The 21,297-nt window shown below is 56.6% G+C and overlaps 1 protein-coding gene across 2 annotated transcripts in view; it reads right to left on the reverse strand.

Moving 5' to 3' along the window:
- Nucleotides 1–563: 563 nt before the first annotated feature.
- The window catches only part of EPHB4 (EPH receptor B4), a 31,057-nt gene continuing 10,323 nt past the window's right edge, over nucleotides 564–21,297 (reverse strand). Inside the window, exons 1-17 of one of the 2 annotated variants that reach the window (XM_086691887.1) lie at nucleotides 17,355–17,885; nucleotides 14,530–14,600; nucleotides 14,057–14,344; nucleotides 12,944–13,340; nucleotides 11,818–11,973; nucleotides 11,300–11,632; nucleotides 10,870–10,994; nucleotides 10,300–10,465; nucleotides 8,451–8,553; nucleotides 8,173–8,237; nucleotides 7,941–8,054; nucleotides 7,606–7,853; nucleotides 4,216–4,431; nucleotides 3,789–3,938; nucleotides 3,188–3,381; nucleotides 2,835–2,990; nucleotides 564–1,694 (exon numbers count right to left, since the gene is read on the reverse strand). In XM_086691887.1, coding sequence (XP_086548013.1) covers nucleotides 1,565–1,694; nucleotides 2,835–2,990; nucleotides 3,188–3,381; nucleotides 3,789–3,938; nucleotides 4,216–4,431; nucleotides 7,606–7,853; nucleotides 7,941–8,054; nucleotides 8,173–8,237; nucleotides 8,451–8,553; nucleotides 10,300–10,465; nucleotides 10,870–10,994; nucleotides 11,300–11,632; nucleotides 11,818–11,973; nucleotides 12,944–13,340; nucleotides 14,057–14,344; nucleotides 14,530–14,600; nucleotides 17,355–17,406 — 2,964 coding nt within the window. In that variant the 5' untranslated portion in view covers nucleotides 17,407–17,885 and the 3' untranslated portion in view covers nucleotides 564–1,564. Of the gene's footprint in view, nucleotides 1,695–2,834; nucleotides 2,991–3,187; nucleotides 3,382–3,788; nucleotides 3,939–4,215; nucleotides 4,432–7,605; nucleotides 7,854–7,940; nucleotides 8,055–8,172; nucleotides 8,238–8,450; nucleotides 8,554–10,299; nucleotides 10,466–10,869; nucleotides 10,995–11,299; nucleotides 11,633–11,817; nucleotides 11,974–12,943; nucleotides 13,341–14,056; nucleotides 14,345–14,529; nucleotides 14,601–17,354; nucleotides 17,886–21,297 lie in introns of those variants that run through there. The other variant, XM_086691888.1, reaches the window with a different exon arrangement.

A 21,297-nucleotide genomic window follows, 5' to 3' on the forward strand; every position in this document is an offset into this window, starting at 1 on the left:
GTGTGTGTGTGTGTGTGTGTGTGTGTGCGCGTGTGTGTCTGTGTGTGTACCCGTGGGGGGTCCACATCCCTCACTCCAGCTCTGCCCCTCCCCCACAGCCCATGCAGACTTTTCCCCCATTGCCTCTAAACCAACCCCAGCTGCCAACATCTGGCCCACATCTGTCTCCTTCATCTAACTGGACCCCCACCCCAGCCAATGCCCCCCTATACCCCTTCAGGGAGCTTCGGGGCAGGGCTACAAGCTCAAGGCCTCCCCGGGTGAGGCCCCCTACCAGGGCTGGGGAACCAGGACAGGGGAGGGAGGGGCAGCCCCACCCCGGAGGTGCCCCAGGCTCTTGGCAGAACCATCTGGAGCCATTAGAAGCAGCTGCCAATGACTCATCTCCCACTGCCCCCACCCCACCACCTCAGACACACCCTGGGGCCCGGGAACCAAGCCTGCAGCCCCCTGCAGCCCCCCACAGCCCTGTCTCCAGACCTCCGACCACTCTTCCATACCCAGGCCGCACTCTCCGCGGAAACCTGGCCCATCCCCCATCCCCAATCACCCCCAGAACTGCACAGTTTCCCAGTTTCTTTTATTTATACAAAAAAAAAAAAAAAAATTGTTTTAAATATAATTTAAGATCCCCTCCAAGCACCGGTGTCTGTCTCTGGTTTCCACCACCACCTCACCCCTCCCACACCCCCTCATGGACACAGCTTGGGGGTACTTGGGGGCAGGGAAGTGTCTGGGAGTTGTGGTGTGACCAAGGCATTGTTCCGGAAACAGACACAGCGATGAGGCCCTGTTTCACCCTGGGCAAAGGAGGCAATAATGAAACGGGCCCCTCCAACACAAAAGGTAATGACAAGGACGGTGGAAGAACAAACAACAACGAAAAACAACAAAATAAGGGCGGGGGGAATAAGGCCAAATACAAAATAAAACTCAAAACCTTCAATATGAAGGCAGCAGATGGGGGAGGACCATTTACAAGGGAAAAACTGAGTTCGGGGAAGACAGCAGCAAGGTTGGGACATCCAAGTCCAATGATTTTGTCACTGGGCCACGACACCCCTTCCCGCCTCCGGCCACGATGCGGCGCTCTCCACTCCCGAGCTCCCAGGCTAGTCACCCTCTTCTCTTTGGTCTGCAGGGCAGTGCAGTGGCCCTTCGAGGTGAAGGGGGGGCGGTACGTGGGGCCCTAACTGGGGATCAGAGGGAGGTTGTGGGGATCGTGCCCAACCACTCCTGGGAAGTTGGCAGATTATAAGCGCTTCCTTTCCCTCTGGTCACACCCAATCCCGAGGGAAGGGCTCCCGCACCCTTGGCATAGGGTTCCCCGCCCGGGGGGGCGAGGGGACATGTGATTTCTACTCTCATATGGCAGAATCCTCAAATCCTGTCTCCAAATTGCCAGCTCCCCACCCCCATGGGTTCAAAGTGCAATCCAGTGGGGCCTAGGTATGATGGCCTCTTGGGTCCCCATCCGACTCTGTCCCAGGAAGAAGGGGAGCGGTGTCCCCAGCTGGGAGTTCCTGCCGCTCCAGAGCAGTGGGGCCAGGCAAGCAGGTGCAGGTCAGTACTGGGGGGCTGGTGCTCCCGACCCACCCGGGGCTCCAGGCTTGGCCTGGGACTTCATGTGCTGGACACTGGCCAGGATTTTCTTCTGGTGTCCCGCCAGAGTGACTCCAATTCGGAGCAGGTCCCTGGGGAAGAAGGGAGAGCTAGGTGAGGCCACAGGGCTCCCAGGGAGGCTCTCTTAGCTCCAGACACCTTGTCTTGCCTCAGGACTGTCAGCCAATCAGGAAGGCCAGCAGGGGAGGGGCACGTCAATAGTTGCCAATAGTTGCCGGCAGTTTCCGGAGGATTTAAGAGCCGGGCCTCAGTCCTTCTGCACAGCCGCAGTAGAGGGTGGGGTAGGTAGCTGAGCAGGGCTGGCTGGTGGGAGGTTGTGGGGGCCACAGGTTGGGGCTCCAGCAAGGATTAGGAAAAGGCAGAGAATCAGCGAAGGGGAGGAATGAAAGAGGGAAAAACGCGCAAAATGAGGTTGGGGGAAGGGGCTGCACAGATTGCTTTAGAGGAGAAAAGAGAAGTCAGAAGAAAAGGTCAGAGAGAGAGGAAGAGCGGGTGGGGAGGAAGGGGGGAGGGGCGAACACGAGCTGCCCCGCCCCCCCTCCCCCCCCTCCTGAGGCCTGGAGCCTGAGATAAGGGAGAATAGCAGAGGTGGGAAATAGAGAGCAGTCTCTTGGACAATCAGGGAGCAGGGGGGTCCATGACCTGCCCTGCGGGGAGACTGCCTCCCACCCCCTGGTTCCTAGATTTCTCTCTTCCTTCCACGTGTTATTCAAACCTGGCCTGAGAAAAGAGCCTGGGAGGGAAATGGGAAGGCAGAAAGGTGGAGCGCCAGAGGGGCCGACTGGGGGAACAAAGTGAGAGGCAAGTGAGAGGCAAGTGAGAGGCGTTGGAACCATAAAACTATTTAACATTAAAGCTGGAAAGGATCTCCAAAACCTAGTCCAACCCTCTCCTTTTATGGGTGGGGAAAACAGCCAGAGTTGTCACTGTTAATGTGAGAGCAGAGCCCGGAATGTAGATACACGAGGATAGATACCTATGGTGCGGCAGGGCCATGGGGGTGGCGCAAAGGGGTGAGCTGGGCAATGCCGGCCTGGGAGATTCTGTGGGCTCTCAGCCTCCAGAGCTGTTACTGCTTGTTTTGGTGGGGGTGATGGTGGTGGAGACTCTTGCTAACAGGGTTTGCACCAGGGATCTCCCCCAAAGGTCCCTGCTAAACCTGGTCCCCAGGTACCCCTCAGCCACCACCTCCGGCTGCTGCCACGACTTACTCAGCGGAGATCTGGCTGACCAGTTCGAAGGAGCCAAAGCCAGCGGCTGCGAAACTTTCTTCGTATCTTCCCATCTTGATGGCTCGAAGCCACTCACCCACAGAGCCGAAAGCTGAGTAGTGAGGCTGCCGCTGATCCAGGAGTGGGTGTGAGGCCCTGGGAGGCAAGCATGGGCAGGGGCGCGCTGAGCTCCAGGGGCTACATCAGGTGGAGACTCCGGGCCCAGCCTCGGAGAAGCAGGCAGGGACAATCCCACAAACCACCAGAGGGACGGATACTTCTGAGGAGGAAGGGCGGGGGCTCTCAGGTGGTGACAGAGTGTGGGAAGGAAGCCCGCTGTCTGGGATCCTCACCCGCCATTCTCCCTGGACACGATTTTGAGACTGGCTGGGTTCCGGATCATCTTGTCGAGGGCGCTGACCACCTGGGGGAAGCGGGGCCGTGCGTTCCGGTCCTTCTGCCAACAGTCCAGCATGAGCTGGTGCAGGGAAGTGGGGCAGTCTGGGGGCGGGGGCAGCCGGTAGTCCTGTTCAATGGCATTGATCACCTGGAAGGACAGGTAGGAGCACCGGGTGAGGGTCTCCCGGGAACACTGGGGTGCCAAAGGACTCCCAGAAAATGGGGACTTAGCAGATGCCGGGAGAGGTGCCATAGCCCCTGAGAATGGCAGATTTGGGGCGGGGGTCCTCCTGGCCGGGGCTGAAGCTGGCTGTGGCTTGAAGCCCCAGTGGCTCTTGGGCCGTGATCTAGATGAGTAACTTCCCAACCCTGCCCTCCTCTGTGTCCTTCTGTGACCAGACGTGCTATATCAAAGTCTTGGATACAAAGATCAACTCTACTCTGTGCCACCCTCAAGGACAACAGCGATTAGCTCTTTGGGGACCCCACTCCCCAACCCATATCCCACGCGAGAGAACATTTCAGGTAAGCTTGGTAGGACTATGGGACACTTACATCCTGATTGCTCATGTCCCAGTATGGACGTTCCCCAAATGACATGACCTCCCACATCACAATTCCGTAGCTCCAGGCATCACTAGCAGATGTGAATTTCCGGAAGGCGATGGCCTCAGGGGCTGTCCATCTGATGGGAATCTTTCCCCCCTAAAGATGAGGAGGGAAAAGGTTAGCTGAGGGACTCACGGGACCCAGGCATTTAGCCCCCTGCCTTGGCCTTCCCCCAGGCCTCCTTTCTTTCTGGGACTCAGACACATAGCTCAACTCTGTTCTTTTCCTGGACACCGGAAGTTGGGTTCCCTAAGTTGACCGCCCCCTCCATGGTCTGCGCCTACATCCTGACCCTGAACTGGAGCTGCCAGTGCCTCCCATCTTTCCACCTGGCCCTGAGAACCTAGTTCATACGCAGGTCCCCCAGCCTCACCAGAGAGCTCGTGTAGGTGGGGTCAGAAGAGTTCTCCTCCAGGAAGCGGGAAAGCCCGAAGTCGGAAACCTTGCAGACAAGGTTGCTGTTGACCAGGATGTTACGTGCAGCCAGGTCTCGGTGGACGTAGCTCATCTCAGCCAGGTACCGCATGCCTGAGGCGATGCCCCGCAACATGCCCACCAGCTGGATGACGGTGAACTGCCCGTCGTTCAGCTGGAGACCAGACGAGGGAGAGGGCACCATCAGGCCAGCGCACCTGCCATCCCCCCTTCCTTCCACTGACCTCCCAGGGAAGCCCTCCTCCTTCCCAGGGAAGCCCTCCTCTTTTCTCTTACTCTGAGCTCTCTCAGCTCTCACTACAGTAATCTGACATGATGTTCAAGATTATACGATTATTTTTAACTTTTCTTTTATTTAGCGGTGCCTGGATGGCTTAGTCGGTTAAGCGTCAGACCCCAACTCAAGTCATGATCTCATAGTTCGTGGGTTTGAGCCCCACGTTGGGCCCTGTGCTGACAGCTGAGAGCCTGGAGCCTGCTTCGGATTCTGTGTCTCCCTTTCTCTCTGCCCCTTCCTTGCTCGTGCTCTGTCTCTCTCTTCCTCTCAAAATCATAAACATTATTAAAAAAAGAACAAAAAAAATCATTTTCTTCTGTTTAGCCTAAGGCAGGGCTTTATATCCAGGGAGTATCAACAAATCCTTTTAATCTCGTACTTTTTTTTTTTCAGTTTTTTACTTTTTAAAAAAATGTTTTTAATGTTTATTTAAAAAACATTTTTTTTTTTTTAACATTTGTTTATTGTTGAGAGACAGAGAGAGACAGAGTGCAAGCAGGGGAGGGGCAGAGAGAGAGGGAGACACAGAATCCGAACGAAGTTCCAGGCTCTGAGCTGTCAGCACAGAGCCCGACGTAGGGCTTGAACCCATGAGCTCTGAGATCATGACCCGAGCTGAAGTTGGAGGCTCAACCGACTGAGCCACCCAGGAGCCCCTAATTTTTTCTTTATTTCTGACACAACTCTTTTCCCCCCATTTTTAAGTAGGCTCCGCACCCAGGACAGAGCCCAGTGCAGGGCTGGAACTCAGGATCCTGACATCAAGACCTGAGCTGATATCAAGAGTCAGATACTTAACTGATTGAGCAGCCCAGGCGCCCCTAGTATGTTCTTTTTATTTGGAGGCAACAGAGTGGCGACAGTTGAGGTGTGCCCTAAACTACCTGTCTACAGGTGCAGATGCACTTGTGCTGACCCAAAGAAAGCTTGCTCAGCCCTCTTGGACCAGCTGTGTGTAGCCTGCAACACGGCAGTGAAAAACTGGGTGCGATCAATGAACACGGCGCCAAAGCCAAGACCTAAAGCCTGACCTTGACCTTTACAGAGTCTGCTCTCACCGGATCAGCCAAACAGTTACAGTGGACAAATCCCATCCTCTGGATTCAGCAAGCACGCAGGGGACCCTTGGCAGCCATGCAGGGCCAGGGCCAGAGTCCAAACCCTGAATTCTGAACCCTCCTCTAAGCCTGCCCCTGTCCCACACCTCAAAACTCAGCTTGCAGAAACGCCGCTGGCCAGATGCTCGGGGCAGACGCCAGGGTTCTCTGCGATTCCTCTCTTCCTCACCTGCCACTTACAATCCATCAGCGGGTTCTGCTGGCCCTGCCTCCAAACCACGTCCCGAATCCAGCCACTTCTCCCCATCCTGCTGCAACTGCCGTGCCCCAAAGGATCGCGAGTCTCCCCACTGGCTCTTGGCTCTTGTCCCCCAGCACACCAAAGGGAGCTCCTAAAATCACCTCTCTTGCCGAAATCCCTCCAAAGGCTTCCCCTTGAACTTCTAATCAAATCCAAACTCCTTACGAAGGCCATGAGGCCCACGTGCTTCTCCTCCATCTGCTCCTGGCTGGCTCTCTCTCATCTACCCAAATGTCAGCCCAAATGTCCTCTCTTCTTCTTCTTCTTTTTTAAATGTAATCTCTACACCCAACGTGGAGCTTGAACTCACAACCTCGAGATCAAGAGTCGCATGCTCCACCGACTGAGCCAGCCAGGCACCCCAAATGTCATCTCTTCTAAAATAGACCCTCCCTCCCTCTCTTGGCAACAAGACCTTTGTATGGTACCAAGGAACAGAAGCCTGTGTCCACAAGGAAGGGTCAGGCCGCCATCACACTACCCCAAGGCCTGCCTCAGCATCTCTCCTGATGAGAGCCAGAGAGCCTGTCCTGGATGGGGTGTCATGTGAGGTACACAGCACCCCCGATGGAGGCTGGCCACACATATTTACTTTTGAACTTATCAGAACATTAAATCTATCTTCTCTTAAAGGAAGTGGAGAAACAATGACCCCATAGGGAAGAAGCTGATAAATCCAGAAGGTGAGACATTCAAAGGAATAAGAGGCCCAGCTTTTCAGAATGTCAGTGTGTCACAACAAAGAACGGTCCTGGATTTAGAAGAGGCTCAAAAAAATAACCACCAGGAAAAACAAAACACAACAAAACAAACAAACAAACAAAACCACTAAGTGCAATGCTTGAACTAGATCCTGGTTTGGAGGAACCAGGAGGAAGGAGACATCTGGGGGACAACTAGGGAAATGTGAATATTGACTGGGTACCGGATGATCCCAAGGAAGCATCATAATTCTGTTAAATGCAATATCTTGCTCTGTAGGAAAATGCGTTTTTTTTTTTCCCAAAAAGATGTAAAGTTAAAAAATAAATTAAAATCCAGTGAAGCCCGTTAAAGTGATGAAAATTAAAAGAAACTCTTCCCCATCATCTCAAGTCACTTTTCCAAATTATCTGTATTTAAATTTTTTTTTTTTTTAGAGTGACAGAAAGTGGGAGGGGAGAGGGACAAAGGGAGAGAGAATCTTAAGCAGGCTCCATCCACAGAACCCCACTCGGGGCTTGATCCCACAACCCTGGGATCGTGACCTCAGCTAAAAATCAAGAATCAGACGCTCAACCGACTGAGCCACCCTGGCGCCCCCAAAATATCTGTATTCCAAAAGTTTATTTGTTTACTTGTTAATTTCCAGTCTCCTCGATTATACTGTCAAGGGCAGAGATGTTCATGGCTTTATTCCCAGGACCTAGGACAGTGGCTGATGTGCCAGGTGGCACTCAGGAAATATTTGTCAAAAGGACAAATGACCATCCTTCCAAATCTTGGGGTCAGCTCGCCCCACCGAGAGGCCATTGCCACTCACGGCCGAAGGAAAAGCCAGTCCCAGGAATTCAAGCTGTCCCGAAGGAAGAACAAAGGGCAGAGGAGGTGTGATGCCCCACGATCGTGCCCCACGATCTACCTTGGTTCTGAGCTCCTTGGCTGTGCTGGGGGAGTGAGGGGGGTGCAGGAGGCTGGGGGCAGAAGGCTCACCCGCAGGAAGGAGTCCAGGGCGCCGTTCTCCATGAACTCGGTGAGGATCATGACAGGCACGCTGTTGGTGACCACGCCCTCCAGGCGGATGATGTTGGGGTGCTCGAACTGGCCCATGATGGAGGCCTCACTTAGGAACTCCCGCCGCTGCCTCTCCGTGTAGCCCCCTTTCAGGGTCTTGATGGCCACACAGCTCTCTTTCTTTCCTGGGGCCTTGAGCCGCCCCCGACACACCTCGCCAAACTCGCCTTCAGGAAGGACGCTGAGGGTCAGCCCTCCTCTGCCCACCATCTGGCCCTCCTTTTCCTCCCACAGGCGCCCAGCCTTCCTCTCACCTGCGCCAATCACCTCCTCAATCTTGACATAGGAGACATCGATCTCTTTTGCAAACTCTCTTACAGCCTCATTAGGGTCTTCGTAAGTGAAGGGGTCAATGTAGACCTTAGTACCTGAGGGATCACACAGGCCCCGTTAACCGAGAAGCAGCTTCCCATGCACTCAGATGCCTGGGTTCTCGGCTCACAGCTCTGCCCCCAGTCCTGCTTCTTTCAGGACACGCCTACCCACCGTGCCCGATGAGATACTGTCCGTGTTTGTCTGAGTATTCAGCTTCTCTCCCGCTGCTCTGCTTCCTGTGGCCAATGGGAAAGAAAAGGTAAAATGAATCCCACATCTGTGCGTTCCCAAAGGGACAGGACCGGGGGGAGGAGGAGCGGGGATGAGAGAAGCTTCCAAGAGAAAAAACAAGTATCCTGGGGCATTGGGGGAGGTTTGCCTGGAGCGAGCGGGCAGGCGGACAGCTACACGGGCCTTCCCAAGGGCCTCCAGGTGCCCAGAGCCCTCACCTGAGGCACAGGACGGCGATGACGATGACCACCAAGACCAGCACCACACCCACGACCGCCGTGCCTGCGATCAGGGCCAGCTGCTCCCGCCAGCTCTCATTCTCTGGGGGAGAAAAACTGGTGATCAAGAGAAGCCGACGGCCCCTGGGGACCCCACACCAGCCGCGAGGCACGAGCCGTGTTCCCTCGCGAACAGGCCCCCAGCAGGGTCGGGGGTACGGGGAAGGCGGAGGAGGCGCAGGGTCCGGGAAGCACAGTGGTTTTCGGACTGCTTTCCACCAGGTGGGGGCCCCTCCCAAGTCCCTCAGGGCAAGGGAGGAAGTTTCCAGACCTAGTTGCGGCAAGAGCAGTTTGATTTTGTTCAGTTACAGATAATGGTGATCACAGAAAGTCCCCAAGGGCTAAAAATGAAAAGGTTTGTAGCCAAAAAAGTGGAAGTAACCCAGATGTCCATCAACAGATGAATGGATCTATAAAACATGCTGTAGCCACACAATGGAATATTTTTCAGCCGTAAACAGCACTGATACACGCTATAATATGGGTGAATCTCGAAAACACTCTCCTAGAGGTGCCTAGGTGGTTGAAGGGCTCAGTCGGTTGAGCATCTGACTCCTGATTTTGGCTTAGGTCATGATCTCAGGGTCATGGGATCGAGCTCCACGTCAGGCTCCAGTGTGGAGCCTGCTTGTGATTCTCTCTCCCCCTCTCTCCACACCCCCCCCTTCTCTCTCCCAAAATAAACTTGAAAAAAAGAAAAAAAAGAAAACATTGTCCTGAGTGAAGGATGAAGCCAGTCTCCAAAGGCCACAGAATGCACGGTTCCTGTTTGTATGAAATGTCCAGAATAAGTAAATCCACAGGGACAGAAAGTAAATTAGTGTTTGCCAGGGGCTGGGGGTGACTAAAGGGCTATAGTATCTCTCTTTGGATGCTGAAAGGTTCTAAAATTAATTGTGATGGTCACACAACACTGAATATACTAAAAGCCACCAAACTGCACACTCTAAGTGGGTGAATTGTATGGCATGTGAGTCCCAGCTCAATTAAACTATCAAATGAAAAGGCTCAGGAAGCTACTGGGCCAAGCATAGTAAATTTTTTTTCTTTACATTTATTTATTTTTGAGAGACAGTGAGACAGACCTCGAGCGGGGGAGGGGCAGAGAGAGAGGGAGACACAGAATCCGAAGCAAACTCCAGGCTCTGAGCAAGCATTCAGCACAGAGCCCGAAGCAGGGCTCCAACCCATGAACCGTGAGATCACGACCTAAGCCGAAGTCAGATGCTCAAATGTCACCCAGGGGCCCCCCGGGGCCAAGCATATTAAAATGAATAGGTATGGGGTGCCTGGGTGGCTCAGTCGGTTAAGGGCCTGACTCTTGATTTTGGCTCAGGTCATGATCTCATGGTTTGGGAGTTTGAGCCCGGCATAGGGCCCTGCGCTGACAGCGGGAGCCTGATCGGGATTCTCTCTCTGCCCCTCCCTTGCTCGTGTGCTCACTCTCTTTCTCAAAATAAACAAACATGAAAAATGAATAAATAAAAATGAACAGGTGTCACCTCAGTTAATCCTTGGAGCCCTGTGAGAGAGGCCTCAGGATATTTCCACTTTAGGGGGAGGAGAGAGGTGGGACTTAAGGAAGGGTCAGGCTTCTGCCGAAAGTCACACAGCCGGAAAGCCACTGAGCAGGTCTCCCCTCCCAGCTATACGTTTTGGTTTCTGCAGCCTATGCTCTCCTCACTAGGCCAAAACGCCTTGTGGTTGAAAGAGGAGCGTGGGAACGTGACTTTGGGGGTCCTCCCAGGGCACGGGCAAGGCCTGCCCATGCCCTGCTCCCCAGGCTCACCGTCCAGCTGTGTTTGGCTGTGGTGCTCCTGGCCGAAGGGCCCGTAGCCGGCCTCGGAGCGCGCCCGCACCTGGACCAGGTAGCTGGCTCCCCGTTTCAGTCCCCGCAGCTCCGCCCGGTTTTCAGACGTCTTCAGGAACCGCACGCTGCTGGGGCCCTCTGTGCCCTGTCCGAGAGGAGGGGCTGGCTGTAAACCCCGCCCCCCGCCATGTTCCCACTGCTCTTCCCACCTCTCCCTCCCTGCCCTGAGCCTCCCCCATCATTGCATCTTGGTTCCCCTGTGCAGCAAGAGGGGCCTCAGAGCTCATTTATGTATCCGCTGTGCTGGGTGTTTGGTTTTTATCATAGCATTTAATCCTTGCAGCCATTCTGTGGGGTTGGTACCTGTAATTGACTTACAATGGAGTTATTAAACTCAGAGAGGCCAAGGGGCTGGCCCAAGGTCACACAGCTAGTACTCAGCAGAGCTAGAACTCAAATGCCTATTGGATGCCTGTAATTGAGGTGTCCCAGTCCCCAAACACGTCCCCCTGCCCACCCCAAACCCCCAGGGGCAGGTCCTGCTCTCACCTTCTCGTGGTACTTGACCTCGTAGTCCAGCACAGCTCCGCTGGGTGCCCGGGGAACAGCCCAGGCCAGGCTCAAGCTGCTGGGTGATGACCTTGTCACCCGGATGTCGGACACTGGGGGCGGTACTGTGAGGGAGAGGACAGGGTAGGGTATTGGCTCGTGACAGGTCTGTTCCCTGTCTTTCCAACTCTGCCTCTGCTGGCTACACCTGTGTCGGTCCTCCAGCTGTTCCAGGAGTTGCCTCTGACTCTCTCTGCCCCGTCCTGAAAGCCTGCCTGCCTCGGCACCGTTTTTCACTCGCTGTGTCTGCCTCTTGCCCTGCAAGCCCTGACTTTCCACGCTTCCCGGCGGCCTCACTGCCCCACCACCGACTTTTGCCCTTCAGGCCTTGGGGCCAGCTGCGTCCCTTCCAGCTGGCTCGAAGTCTCACCCTCACGGTCAGTGGTGACATTCACAGCCTCAAACGGGACAGGTCCGGTGGCTAAGGAGGACACCCCATTCGAGGCGGTGACCTCGAACGTATAGGTGAAGTCAGGACGCAGCCCACGAATCGCCACCCAGGGCTCCACAAGGTCCCGGGGGCCAGGGTCGAAGGTCAGGTCTCCTCCGCAGGGTGTGCAGGACCCCCCAGGGCGGCACTCCCGGCAGCGCAGGGCATACGTGAGGTCATCTCGGCCCCCGGACTCGAGGGGGGCGCTCCACTCCAGGCGCAGGGAGGAGCCATTCAGCCGGGGAACCACACTTCTCGGAGCAGAGGGCGGCGCTGTGGGACACCAGGGAGTCAGGCTGACCCGCTCAGCAGAGAGGGGCAGTGGGGCACGCAGGCAGCCTCGTGACTTCTTGTCTTGGCTGGGCACCAGCAGGCCAGGGCCAAGAGGAGGAAGGCCGGAGAGGCTGGGAGCTGGGGTGGGTGTCCACCCGCCGCCCCAGGGGTCACTGGTCACTTACTGGTACAGGGCGCACCCCGGGAGTCTGTGAGGGCCCGGAAGTACCCAACGCGGCACTGGCAGACGGGCGAGCCAATGGTGTTGGAGTGGCTGTTGGCTGGACACGACTGGCAGGACCCCTCCCCATTTAAGGGCTTGAAGGTGCCTTGGGCACAGGCTGAGAGAGAGACAGCGTTCATCAGAAACATTCAGCTGCTCTTAAAGTTGCACGGAGGGCACACAGCGAGCAGCAAGGGAAGAGCTCAGAAACTTCGCCTCTAAGAGGAGAAGGGGACCCTGCCTCCAGATCAGGGTTTCTGACCTTTGTTAACCTCGACACCCCCTACAAATGCCCTCTGGCAGTCTGGTAAAACCACAGACCGCTGCTCAGAATTATGTTCTTAAATGCACACCACTAGATACACCGGATCACAACAGAGACCAAGGAAACTGAAACATGATGATCAAAACATGAGAAAAACAAGTTTGTGCCACAGGAATGAACGTGTTTTCTTTATTTACAAGGTAGAGTGGCAGGCCCGATGGCCACTGGAATACTGAAGCCCTGATGGGCAAAAAAAATGCAGCTAGGACATTCCTGAATCTTCTGGAACGGGCTGGGAAAATAGCTGTGATTCGAAAGGTGTGCAAGTCTCAGGTCCTGCTGTGACTGCTGGGCCCTGTCACTGTCAGAGGCCAACTGCAGGTGGAGGTGAGTGACAGTAAGGTCATTTTCTTTTCCACAGAAGTTCCCAGATCCCTTATGTTCAATCTACAAAACCTGAGTTTTGCACGCACGCGCTAGAGAAAAATAGCTAAGTGAGAATTCAGTCTCAGTAAATTAGAGGAAACCATGATGAACAAGAAATAGAGACCACGATGCCTTTGTCCTCAGAGCCCAACAAGGTACCCTCGTCCTGCGGTCAGCCCTGCGTCCCTCACCCCTCATCCAGGAAAGAATTGGGGACATAGTTAGGAGAAAGGGTGTGAAAGAGCTCAGAACTACGCTGGGGGCTCTGTAAACAGGCCCTGTGAGTGCCCTTGAGAACAGAGAAATGTTCAAAATGGAAATTGGAGCGGGTCCAAGAGCGGGGTATGGGCGAGCTGCATGGGTGGGCAAGCTTTACGGAGAAGACGCTGGGCCTCACCTCGGCACTTGGTATTCCCCTCGGCGGCCTCGAACCCTGGGGCACAGCTGCAGCCCGTGACCGGCTGCTCGGCCCACTGGCCATCCTCCCGGCAATAGAGGCTGGGGCTGGGGCCGGGGGTGGGGACGGCGTCAGCCACACAGCTCCCCGCCACGGGCACCACAAGCTCCCGAGGCACAGTCTCCGGGAAGCGGGTGAGGTTCACGGTCAGCTGGGCGCACTTCTTGTAGAAGAGGTGCAGGGACAGCAGGGCCATGCAGGCACCCTGGTCCTGGAAGGCCAGATAGAAGCCAGCCTTGGTGAGTGGGCCCAGACGCAGCGTCTTCACGTTCACCTTCCCGGTTGCCTCGGCCCCAGGGCGCTTCCGGGTCAGGTGCTCAGCAGCCACTGTGTCCACCTGCCAGGAGCAGGGAGAGACTCATTGCCAACTGTCTTCCGCTCCCCGAGGGCCTGGGGGACTATTTTCTTCTTTCCAGCTCACCCTCTCCCTGACCACCTCCGTTCCTGTTCCAGAGCCTTCTCTCCTCTTGCCTGCAGGCCCCAACATTACCCATTAATGCTTGCTGAGCTCCTATGATGCGTCCAGCCTCTGTCCTGCACGCCCCCTTTCTCTTCACTCACTCACCCTACAGACATATATCAACACCTGCTCTATGACAGGTCCCTGGACTCGGAGCCGAGGAAACAGGAACGAAGGAAACAGAGAAGTTAAAAGCATGATGAGATCTGTAGCTGGCGGGAGACCCCAGGGCAAAGGCGTCCCGGGGGAGTTGAAGCTTGCAAGGCAAGTAGGAATCGGATGGAAGGTGCAGAAAGGAGTCTCTGAAGGGCAAGGTGTACTCACAGAAGGTGGGAAGTGGCAGAGGTGGTCTAGACGACCCCCCCCCCCCCCCCCCCCCCCGCCCCGGAGGTCCTGGGGGCAGCTCAACTACACGTGACTGCTCCACCCAGCCAACCACCTTCTTCCCTCTCCAGGCTGCAGCATCCTGCTTCCAGGCCCCAGCGCCCCCGCAATCCCCCAGAGCCTCGGAAGCTCAGCCATTGCCCCTGGACCACAACGGGCCTGCCACAGTCCCACACTGGTCGGCGGCTGGGTCCCGGGCGCCCGGGTACCTTGATGTAGGGGTTCTCCATCCAGGCTGGTGTGAAGGCTGTGGCCGTGTCAGCATCGCTCTCGAAGTAGAAGACAGTGAAGGTCTCCTTGCAGGAGCGCCCGGCCCGGGTCAGGGACAGGCACTCGAGCATGGTGAAGCGAAGCGTGGCATACACGTGGACAGCTCCCCGGCGCGGGACCCAGCCGGTGCGCAGCCAGTGGGCCAGGCCCGGGGCCCGCTGCACGTCGCACACCTCGTAGGTCCGAACGCTGTGCTGCTCTTCATCCAGGCCACTCAGCTCCTCCCACTGTGGGGAGAGTGGGGGGAATCAGCTTGGGGGCTGCTTGGGGGGGTGTCTGTGATAAAGCAAGGAGGGGCTCAGGCTGCTGTGATCTGGGGGCTGGCGGCATGGGAAGCAGGCCAGCACAGGTACCTCTTGTCCCTCCTCCTTCGGTGTCCCTCCAAGCCCCAGCTCCTGGGCCTGCCTCCTACCTGCCCCTCCACCTGAGGGAACGTGACCCACTTCAGGTCTGCAGTTTCCAGTTTCGTGTTCAGCAGGGTCTCTAAGACAGACAGACAGACAGACAGACAGACAGACAGACAGTCAGCACTGGGGGAGACACCAGGGAGACCAGATCCCTGGGAACTGACCGAGGCAGGTGGGTCCTCTGAGCTCCAAGCTGGTGGCATTGGGGCTGACTGAGCCGAGAGATGAAGAGGGGAGCAAGTCCTGTCCTCTGCCACCCTGTTTCTCATCTCTTTATTGGAGTGCCAACCCCACCCCTAACAGCTGGCAGGCACCGGGCTGCCCCCCTCCGAATTCCCTGATCTAGGCTTCTGAGAACCGCTCTGCCCTGAGGAAAGGGGAAGAAGGCCAAACAGCTCAGACAGGGTTAAACTAGAACCCCGACCTGGCATGACCTGAGGGAAGAGAACCGCAGGCAGGGGGATACCCCTCCCTACAGGGCCTGCCTCACCTCCACTCACAGTCCCTTCCTCAAATCCAAAGTCACTGCCTCCCTCCCTGCAACCCCATTCCTGCTCCAGGCTCCTACCTCCTTTTGGGACCAAACACTCCAGTCCTTTAGATCCCTGAAGGTGGTACTCAGCTGCCCAGGCCCAGCCCTGCCACCACCACCCCCTGCCCCCACCTCAAGAGCTCGCTGCTGTCAGAGGAGGAAGTGCTGGAGGCCAGGACGCTTGGGTTCCCGCCCCGGCCCCTGCCTGCGGAGGCCTCACATCTGGATTTGGTTACGGGAAGGAAAAGGGGAGGAGATTTTAGGGGTGTGTGTATGGAGGGGTGAACACACCTGGCTCCGCTCCGCTCTGGTCTCTGGGGAGGGGCATCGGGGGAGGGGTGGGGCTCTGGCGGAAAGGGGGGATTAGGAGAAACATCACAGCCCCTGGCAGTGGAGGGTAGAGGGAGGGTAGGGGAATCCCCTGGGAGGCTAGTGCCATGTGGGAGGCCCCCAGGGGAGCCAGCAGCACACCTGGGACCAGGTTCCCCCTACTCACCCGCCGCCTGCCTCCCTCTGCCCCTGTGGGGGCTGCAGGGGAGAAGGGAAGGTGGGTGGGTGGGGCAGCCTCCTCCCAGGGGCCAAGTGATGTCCACGGAGGGCAAGGGGTCAGACGGGACCCCAGCCAACCCGAGGTGAGGCCCGGGCCCCCGGGGGGTGGCAGGAGCCAACCCGGCACGCTGGGGACAGGATGCCCGGGTTCTGGGAAGGGGGTGGATAGAGGCTGCCTGCCGTCTCCACCCTCCATTGTTCCAGCCTGGATAGTGTTTTCCTGTCTCCAATTTACACACTGTCTGTTTCAGGGCTGTCCTCAGCACTCTGAGAGACTCACTTTCTCTCCTCCTATCTCAGGCTCAGAGGGCCTGCCTCAATCTGTCAATTCTCTTGCCTCTCACCTCTCTCCTCCACCCTCCGTCCACCTCCATTTCTGTCACTATACTCCCCTAGGTTTTCCGTCTCCAGCCTTTCACGTTCACTGGGGCACGTGGCCCTGGGCAGGTTATCTCACTCTTCTAAGCCTCAGTCTCCTCATCTGTAAAATGGGGGCAACAATCCCTCCCACAGCAGGGCTGTTGTGAAGGTGAAAATTTAGCGCAGGCCTCAGGCTGGGAAGGAACTTACTTAGCAGCATGAAAACATTCCCCCTTTCTCCTTTGCCTCTTTCCTTCCCTCTCGACATGCTTTGCCCTGGGGCGTATCTCCCCACTTTGTCTTCCTTTCCCTCACTCAGTTATTTCCCCTTCTTTCTCGGAGCCGGGCAAGGGTTCCCTCTCCCCCTCCCCAGCCTTTGATCCCCAGCCCAGAGCAGCACTGCCCAGCCTGGGGGAGAGGGGTTTCCAACTGCCTTTGATTCCTCCTCCTCAGCAGCACACCCCCCCCCGTGACCCCCCCCCCCCACCGCCAGAGACCCCTTTGATTCCAGGCAGTGAAGGGGGGGGAGGAGGCAGCTCATTGAAAGGAGATTAGGGCCGTAGGAGGAGGGTTTATAGGGCTCTGGGCTCGGCTCCCCCTCTAGGAGATGAAGCGAGGGAAAAGACTCCTGGATGAAGAAACATCTGGGAGGAACACAGAAAAATCAGAAATCTAGAGAGATTGCTAGCTATTAGGCTAAGTTCAGGTGACCCGGGGGCTGTGAAGGTCAGTTTCTGCTGGCCTGTGGGGTTGGAGAAGGGGGCCTAGGCAGGACTAGTGCAGGTCTGGGGTCTAGACGGCATTTAAAGGGCTGAGGTGCAGCCTGGGGAAACCAGGGAGGGGGCCTCACGGCAGCAGAGGCAGTGGCTTTGAGACAGATTTGGGCGTTTGGAGGGTGAGTTTAGAAGGTGGCCCAGCTGCCAGAGGCCAGGGGAACTGCAGGATCAAGGTGTGAACGATGAGGAATGGGGGTGGGGGCAGTTTTCTGGCCTAGCATTCGGCCTGGTCTACAGTTGTTCCTCCAGAAACGTTTCCTCATGTTTGGCAGAGGTGGGAAGAGGGACAGAAGCTTTGGAGACAGTTTGAAGGTTGGAGGAGGGAGAAAAGGAAAGGCTGCCAAGAGCGTACGGAATCAGGGTTAAGAATTTGGGAAGCTGGGGCAGGGGCAAGTCCCGGGACGGAGCTCCACTCCTTCCCTTTCCCAAACAAAAGAAAACTCCACTCCCCGCTGGGCCGCCTCCTCCCCGCCCCCCGCCCGGTCTAGCACTATTGGTCCGAAGTGCTCAGGGTTGGGGTGCCGGAGTAGGGGCAGACCGAGGCCGGCTCCCTCACTCCGAGGCCCAACTTTGGGGGCCCCTGGAGTGCCGGGGTGCCCCCTGGGAAACTCACCTTCTAAAGCCGCGACGAGCGAAGCCCAGCAAAGCAGAGCCCGGAGCTCCATGGCGCCGCCTTTCTCGGGTTGGATCCGATCCGAGTTTGGGGGGCACTAGCCCCCCCAGGTCGGACCCCCCCCTCGAGACGGCAGACACCGACTCCCCACCCGGGACCCTCGGTCGGGGCCCTCAGCGCGGGCCCATGCGGGCGCGCTCGGCACAGGCACCAGGCGGCGGCGTCCAGGTGTGGCCCCGCGTCCCCGCCGCGCGCGCGGGCGGGCGGGGGGCGTCCTCGCACTGGCTGCGCCGGGCGGGCGCAGAGCGAGACGTGGCTAGAGTCGGGGTCCCTCCGGGGCCTCGGGGTCCCGCCCCGGCTGGCTGGGGGTGGGCCGGCCGCTCGCGGTCTCCCCCCCTCCCTGGAGTGGTGCTGCTCGCGCGCCGGGCCGGGTGCGCTCCGAGCCGGCCGGGAGGGTGGGAGTGGAGCGGGGACAGAGCGGGAGGGAGGGAGACTGCGGCGCGGGGCCGGGCGGGCCGGGGCTGGGCCGGGTTGGGACTGGGCCGGGCGGCGCCTGGCCGGGGAGGGAGGGGCGCGCGGGGGGCGGGGGAGCTCCCCCCTCCCCGAGTCCGGGCTCGGCGTGGGGGCCGGGGCGCGCTGATTGGAGCGCGCACTGCTGAATAATTCATGAGGGAAGCAGAGCGGGACGCCGAGCGGAGCAGGTCGGGAAGTTGGGAGAAAGTTTGGAGAAGGGGGAGGGGCGGCGGGCGCGGAGCCCGGGGACCGCCCAGACGTGCGCGGTGGCCGTACGCCCTGACGCGGACCGCGCGTGTCGAGGCCGGGGCCCGGGGACCCCCGGGGCAGGTCCGAACCCAGCACACGGCAGGCAGCGGAGAAACACACCCAGCAGCAGCACGGAGGGCCGTCCGGACGTGCGTGGAAAAGTGCACTACTCACTCGAAGCCCGCTCCAACCTTCTTGCGGACTTTGGATTCTACTCCTGGATGCGCCCACTACTCCATAGTTGGCGCAGGGGACCATGTTTGGGGGAAGTTTCTGAGGATGGAGGGTGGCGCATTGGGCTCCCGAGACAGCGATCGCTGCTTAGATGACCCTGGAGCGAACGTTCACACAATCACTCAACAAACGTTAGGTATGGGGACCTGCTGTGCGCGCAACCTAGCGAAGTGGGGCAACTGGGTTGAGATGGGGAGGAGTATAGAAAAAAAGGAAGCAGGAGTAAATAAAAGGTAGGTGGGACCGAGAGTAAAGAGTCTGGATGGATTCCCAAATCACCATCTTCACTCTCACTGTCGCGTTGGGGAGAGCTCGTTGCCGCCCGCAGCCCTGACCCCTGGGGCTGGGCCGGGGCTGCTGCTGTCTTTCCAGAGGCTGTTTCCTGTCTGGCTCCTGGGGGCCCTTGGGATGGCTGGGAGGGCCCTTCCTCTCTTTGCCGCCTCCCCACCCCCATCCCATCAGTTAGAGGGGAGGGTCCAGGAAAACAGTGCTCCTCCCACCAACCCCCTTATAAGTCAGGTCACCTATGGAGGGGGGGTGGGGGCGCTGCAGGAGTCCGCCAGTGAAGAGCTGGAAGGAAAGGGTTTAACTCAGAAATTTAAGGGAGACAGAGTCTGGAGTTGCTGAGGAGCCGAGAGAGTGAAGGAACACTCCTTCCTGCCCAGGACGTTGGGGAGGGAGGTGGATGGAGGGGGGGTGAGGAGACTGCCAAGCGCTTCTAACCCCCCAAGAGGACAGCTAGGCCTGCAGTGACCTCTTGTCCCAGCGCACTTATCTTCCGGCCACAAGTGTGCTCCCCACACCCCTGCCCTTCCTCATGGCCCTGCCTGGGTCCTGCTCCGGGGTGGGGGGTCACGGAGGGCAGGAAACAGCCGGCTTGGCTGGAGCCAGGCAGACCAGGCCAGGGCCAGGAATCCCCTCCTCCCTCCTTGATCCAAGCCATATCTCCCTTCTCTCACTCAGCTTCTCCTCCAGGTTAAACACCCACCTCCTCCCTCACTCGGAACACACACACCTTTCCCTGCTTCTCACTACACACTCAAATTCTTTCCTCCAAAAGTTATGTCTCTATCTCTTCCTGGGCTCTGTGCTCAACCTCCTTGTGCCCTTGATTGCTTGAATTGTCTCATTTGGTTGGGACCCCTGATGGGGTGGGGGGTGGATGGCCTGAATGGTAAAGAGAGACCCACACAGATGCACAGAGAAATGAGGCAGGGGGGAGGGAGGGCTGATGAGACAGAGGGGTGCAGCTCACTGCAGATTCGAACCCTGTATTTCTGACCCCTGAGAACCAGGCCCCCTCAGCTATAGGGAAGAGAACTCAGATAAGAAAATACCCAGTTGAGGGGTGCCTAGGTAGCTCAGTCCGTCAAGTGTCCAACTTCGGCTCAGGTTATGATCTCATGTTCATGAGTTCAAGCCCCAAATCGGGCTCTGCGCTGACAGCTCAGAGCCTGGAGCCTGCTTTGGATTCTGTCTCCCTCTCTCTCTTCCCCTCCCCTGTTCACATTCTGTCTCTATGTCTCAAGTATAAATAAATATTAGAGAAAAAGAAAACACCCAGTCGATCACTTATCATAGGGTCCTCAGTCCCCACCCCTCCCATCATGTAAGCCAGTTCCCAATATCTAATGTATACCAGTAAAAGAATGAATAATGGGGCACCTTGCCGGCTCAGTCAGAAGAACCTGCAATTGTTGACCTCGGGGTCGTGAGTTCAAGCCCCACATTGAGTGTAGAGATTATTCAAATAAATAAATAAACATAAAAAAACAAAAAAATAAATAAAGGAATCAATAAAATAAAGCTGTTATTAAGCATCTGCTATGTGCCAAGCGATCACTGTGCTAGTTTGCATATTTGTAAAGCAAGGCTCCTGGCCTCAAAGATCTTCTAATGGGGCAGGAATCCCATTATTTCCCCTTTCCTTGGAGATGATATCTGAGCTTTTCACTCCAATGCTCAGGAGTGTCTATCCTGTGAGTGTGAAGTCATTTCCTCCACCCTCCATCCACCCAGGACTACTTCCTAGCAAAGCTAATTCAGTATCTACTGTATTACATTATGTAAGTGAGCAGCCAAATCACTACTTGGATGGATGCTTGTGGAACAGACCTGAGCAAATCTCGGGTGCTCCTTCCTTCATTATTAGAGTGCTTCACTGCCCTCTCACCCCAAAATTAGGCTGTCACCCTCTGTTCCTTGCCTATGATCATCGCCATGGCAGTACCTGTGTAGAGCATCCCCACCCCAACAGCTGGTCGGGCTTTTAAATTTTATTTATTTATTTATTTATTTATTTATTTATTTATTTATTTTTAAACATTTATTTATATTTGAGACAGAGAGAGACAGAGAATGAACGGGGGAGGGTCAGAGAGAGAGGGAGACACAGAATCTGAAACAGGCTCCAGGCTCTGAGCTGTCAGCACAGAGCCCGACGTGGGGCTCGAACTCACGGACTGCGAGATCATGACCTGAGCCTAAGTCGGACGTTTAACCAACTGAGCCACCCAGGCGCCCCTAAATTTTTTATTTTTAAGTATATATCTCTATACCCAAAGTGGGGCTTGAACTTACAACTTCAAAATCAAAAGTCACGTGTTCTACCAACTGAGCCAGACAGGTGCCCCAGGTTTCCTTTTTGCTACCCACATCATGACAGTTATTTGGCGCAGTGTTGGAGTTAGGACTTTCCCTATATGTAATAAACAACAAATCATCCCTTTCACTGAAAATTCTAGAAATTGTCATTCCTCCCCCCATATCCCAGTGCCCTTCATAGGGTGCACCTCACCCTGTCAAGTCTAGAGTTAAGTTTAGTGGAAGCCCATGAAGTTTAAGCTTCCGCACCCCTCACCTGACTGCCCCTCCCACTGTCCTGGTTAATGAGTGCCATCAATTTAAACAGTTTTTAAGGTGAATTCCAGCACAAGAATGTTTGAAA

Source organism: Puma concolor, chromosome E3, assembly GCF_028749965.1.
Source record: "Puma concolor isolate L17-30 chromosome E3, mPumCon1.1.hap2, whole genome shotgun sequence".
Taxonomy (NCBI): domain Eukaryota; kingdom Metazoa; phylum Chordata; class Mammalia; order Carnivora; family Felidae; genus Puma; species Puma concolor.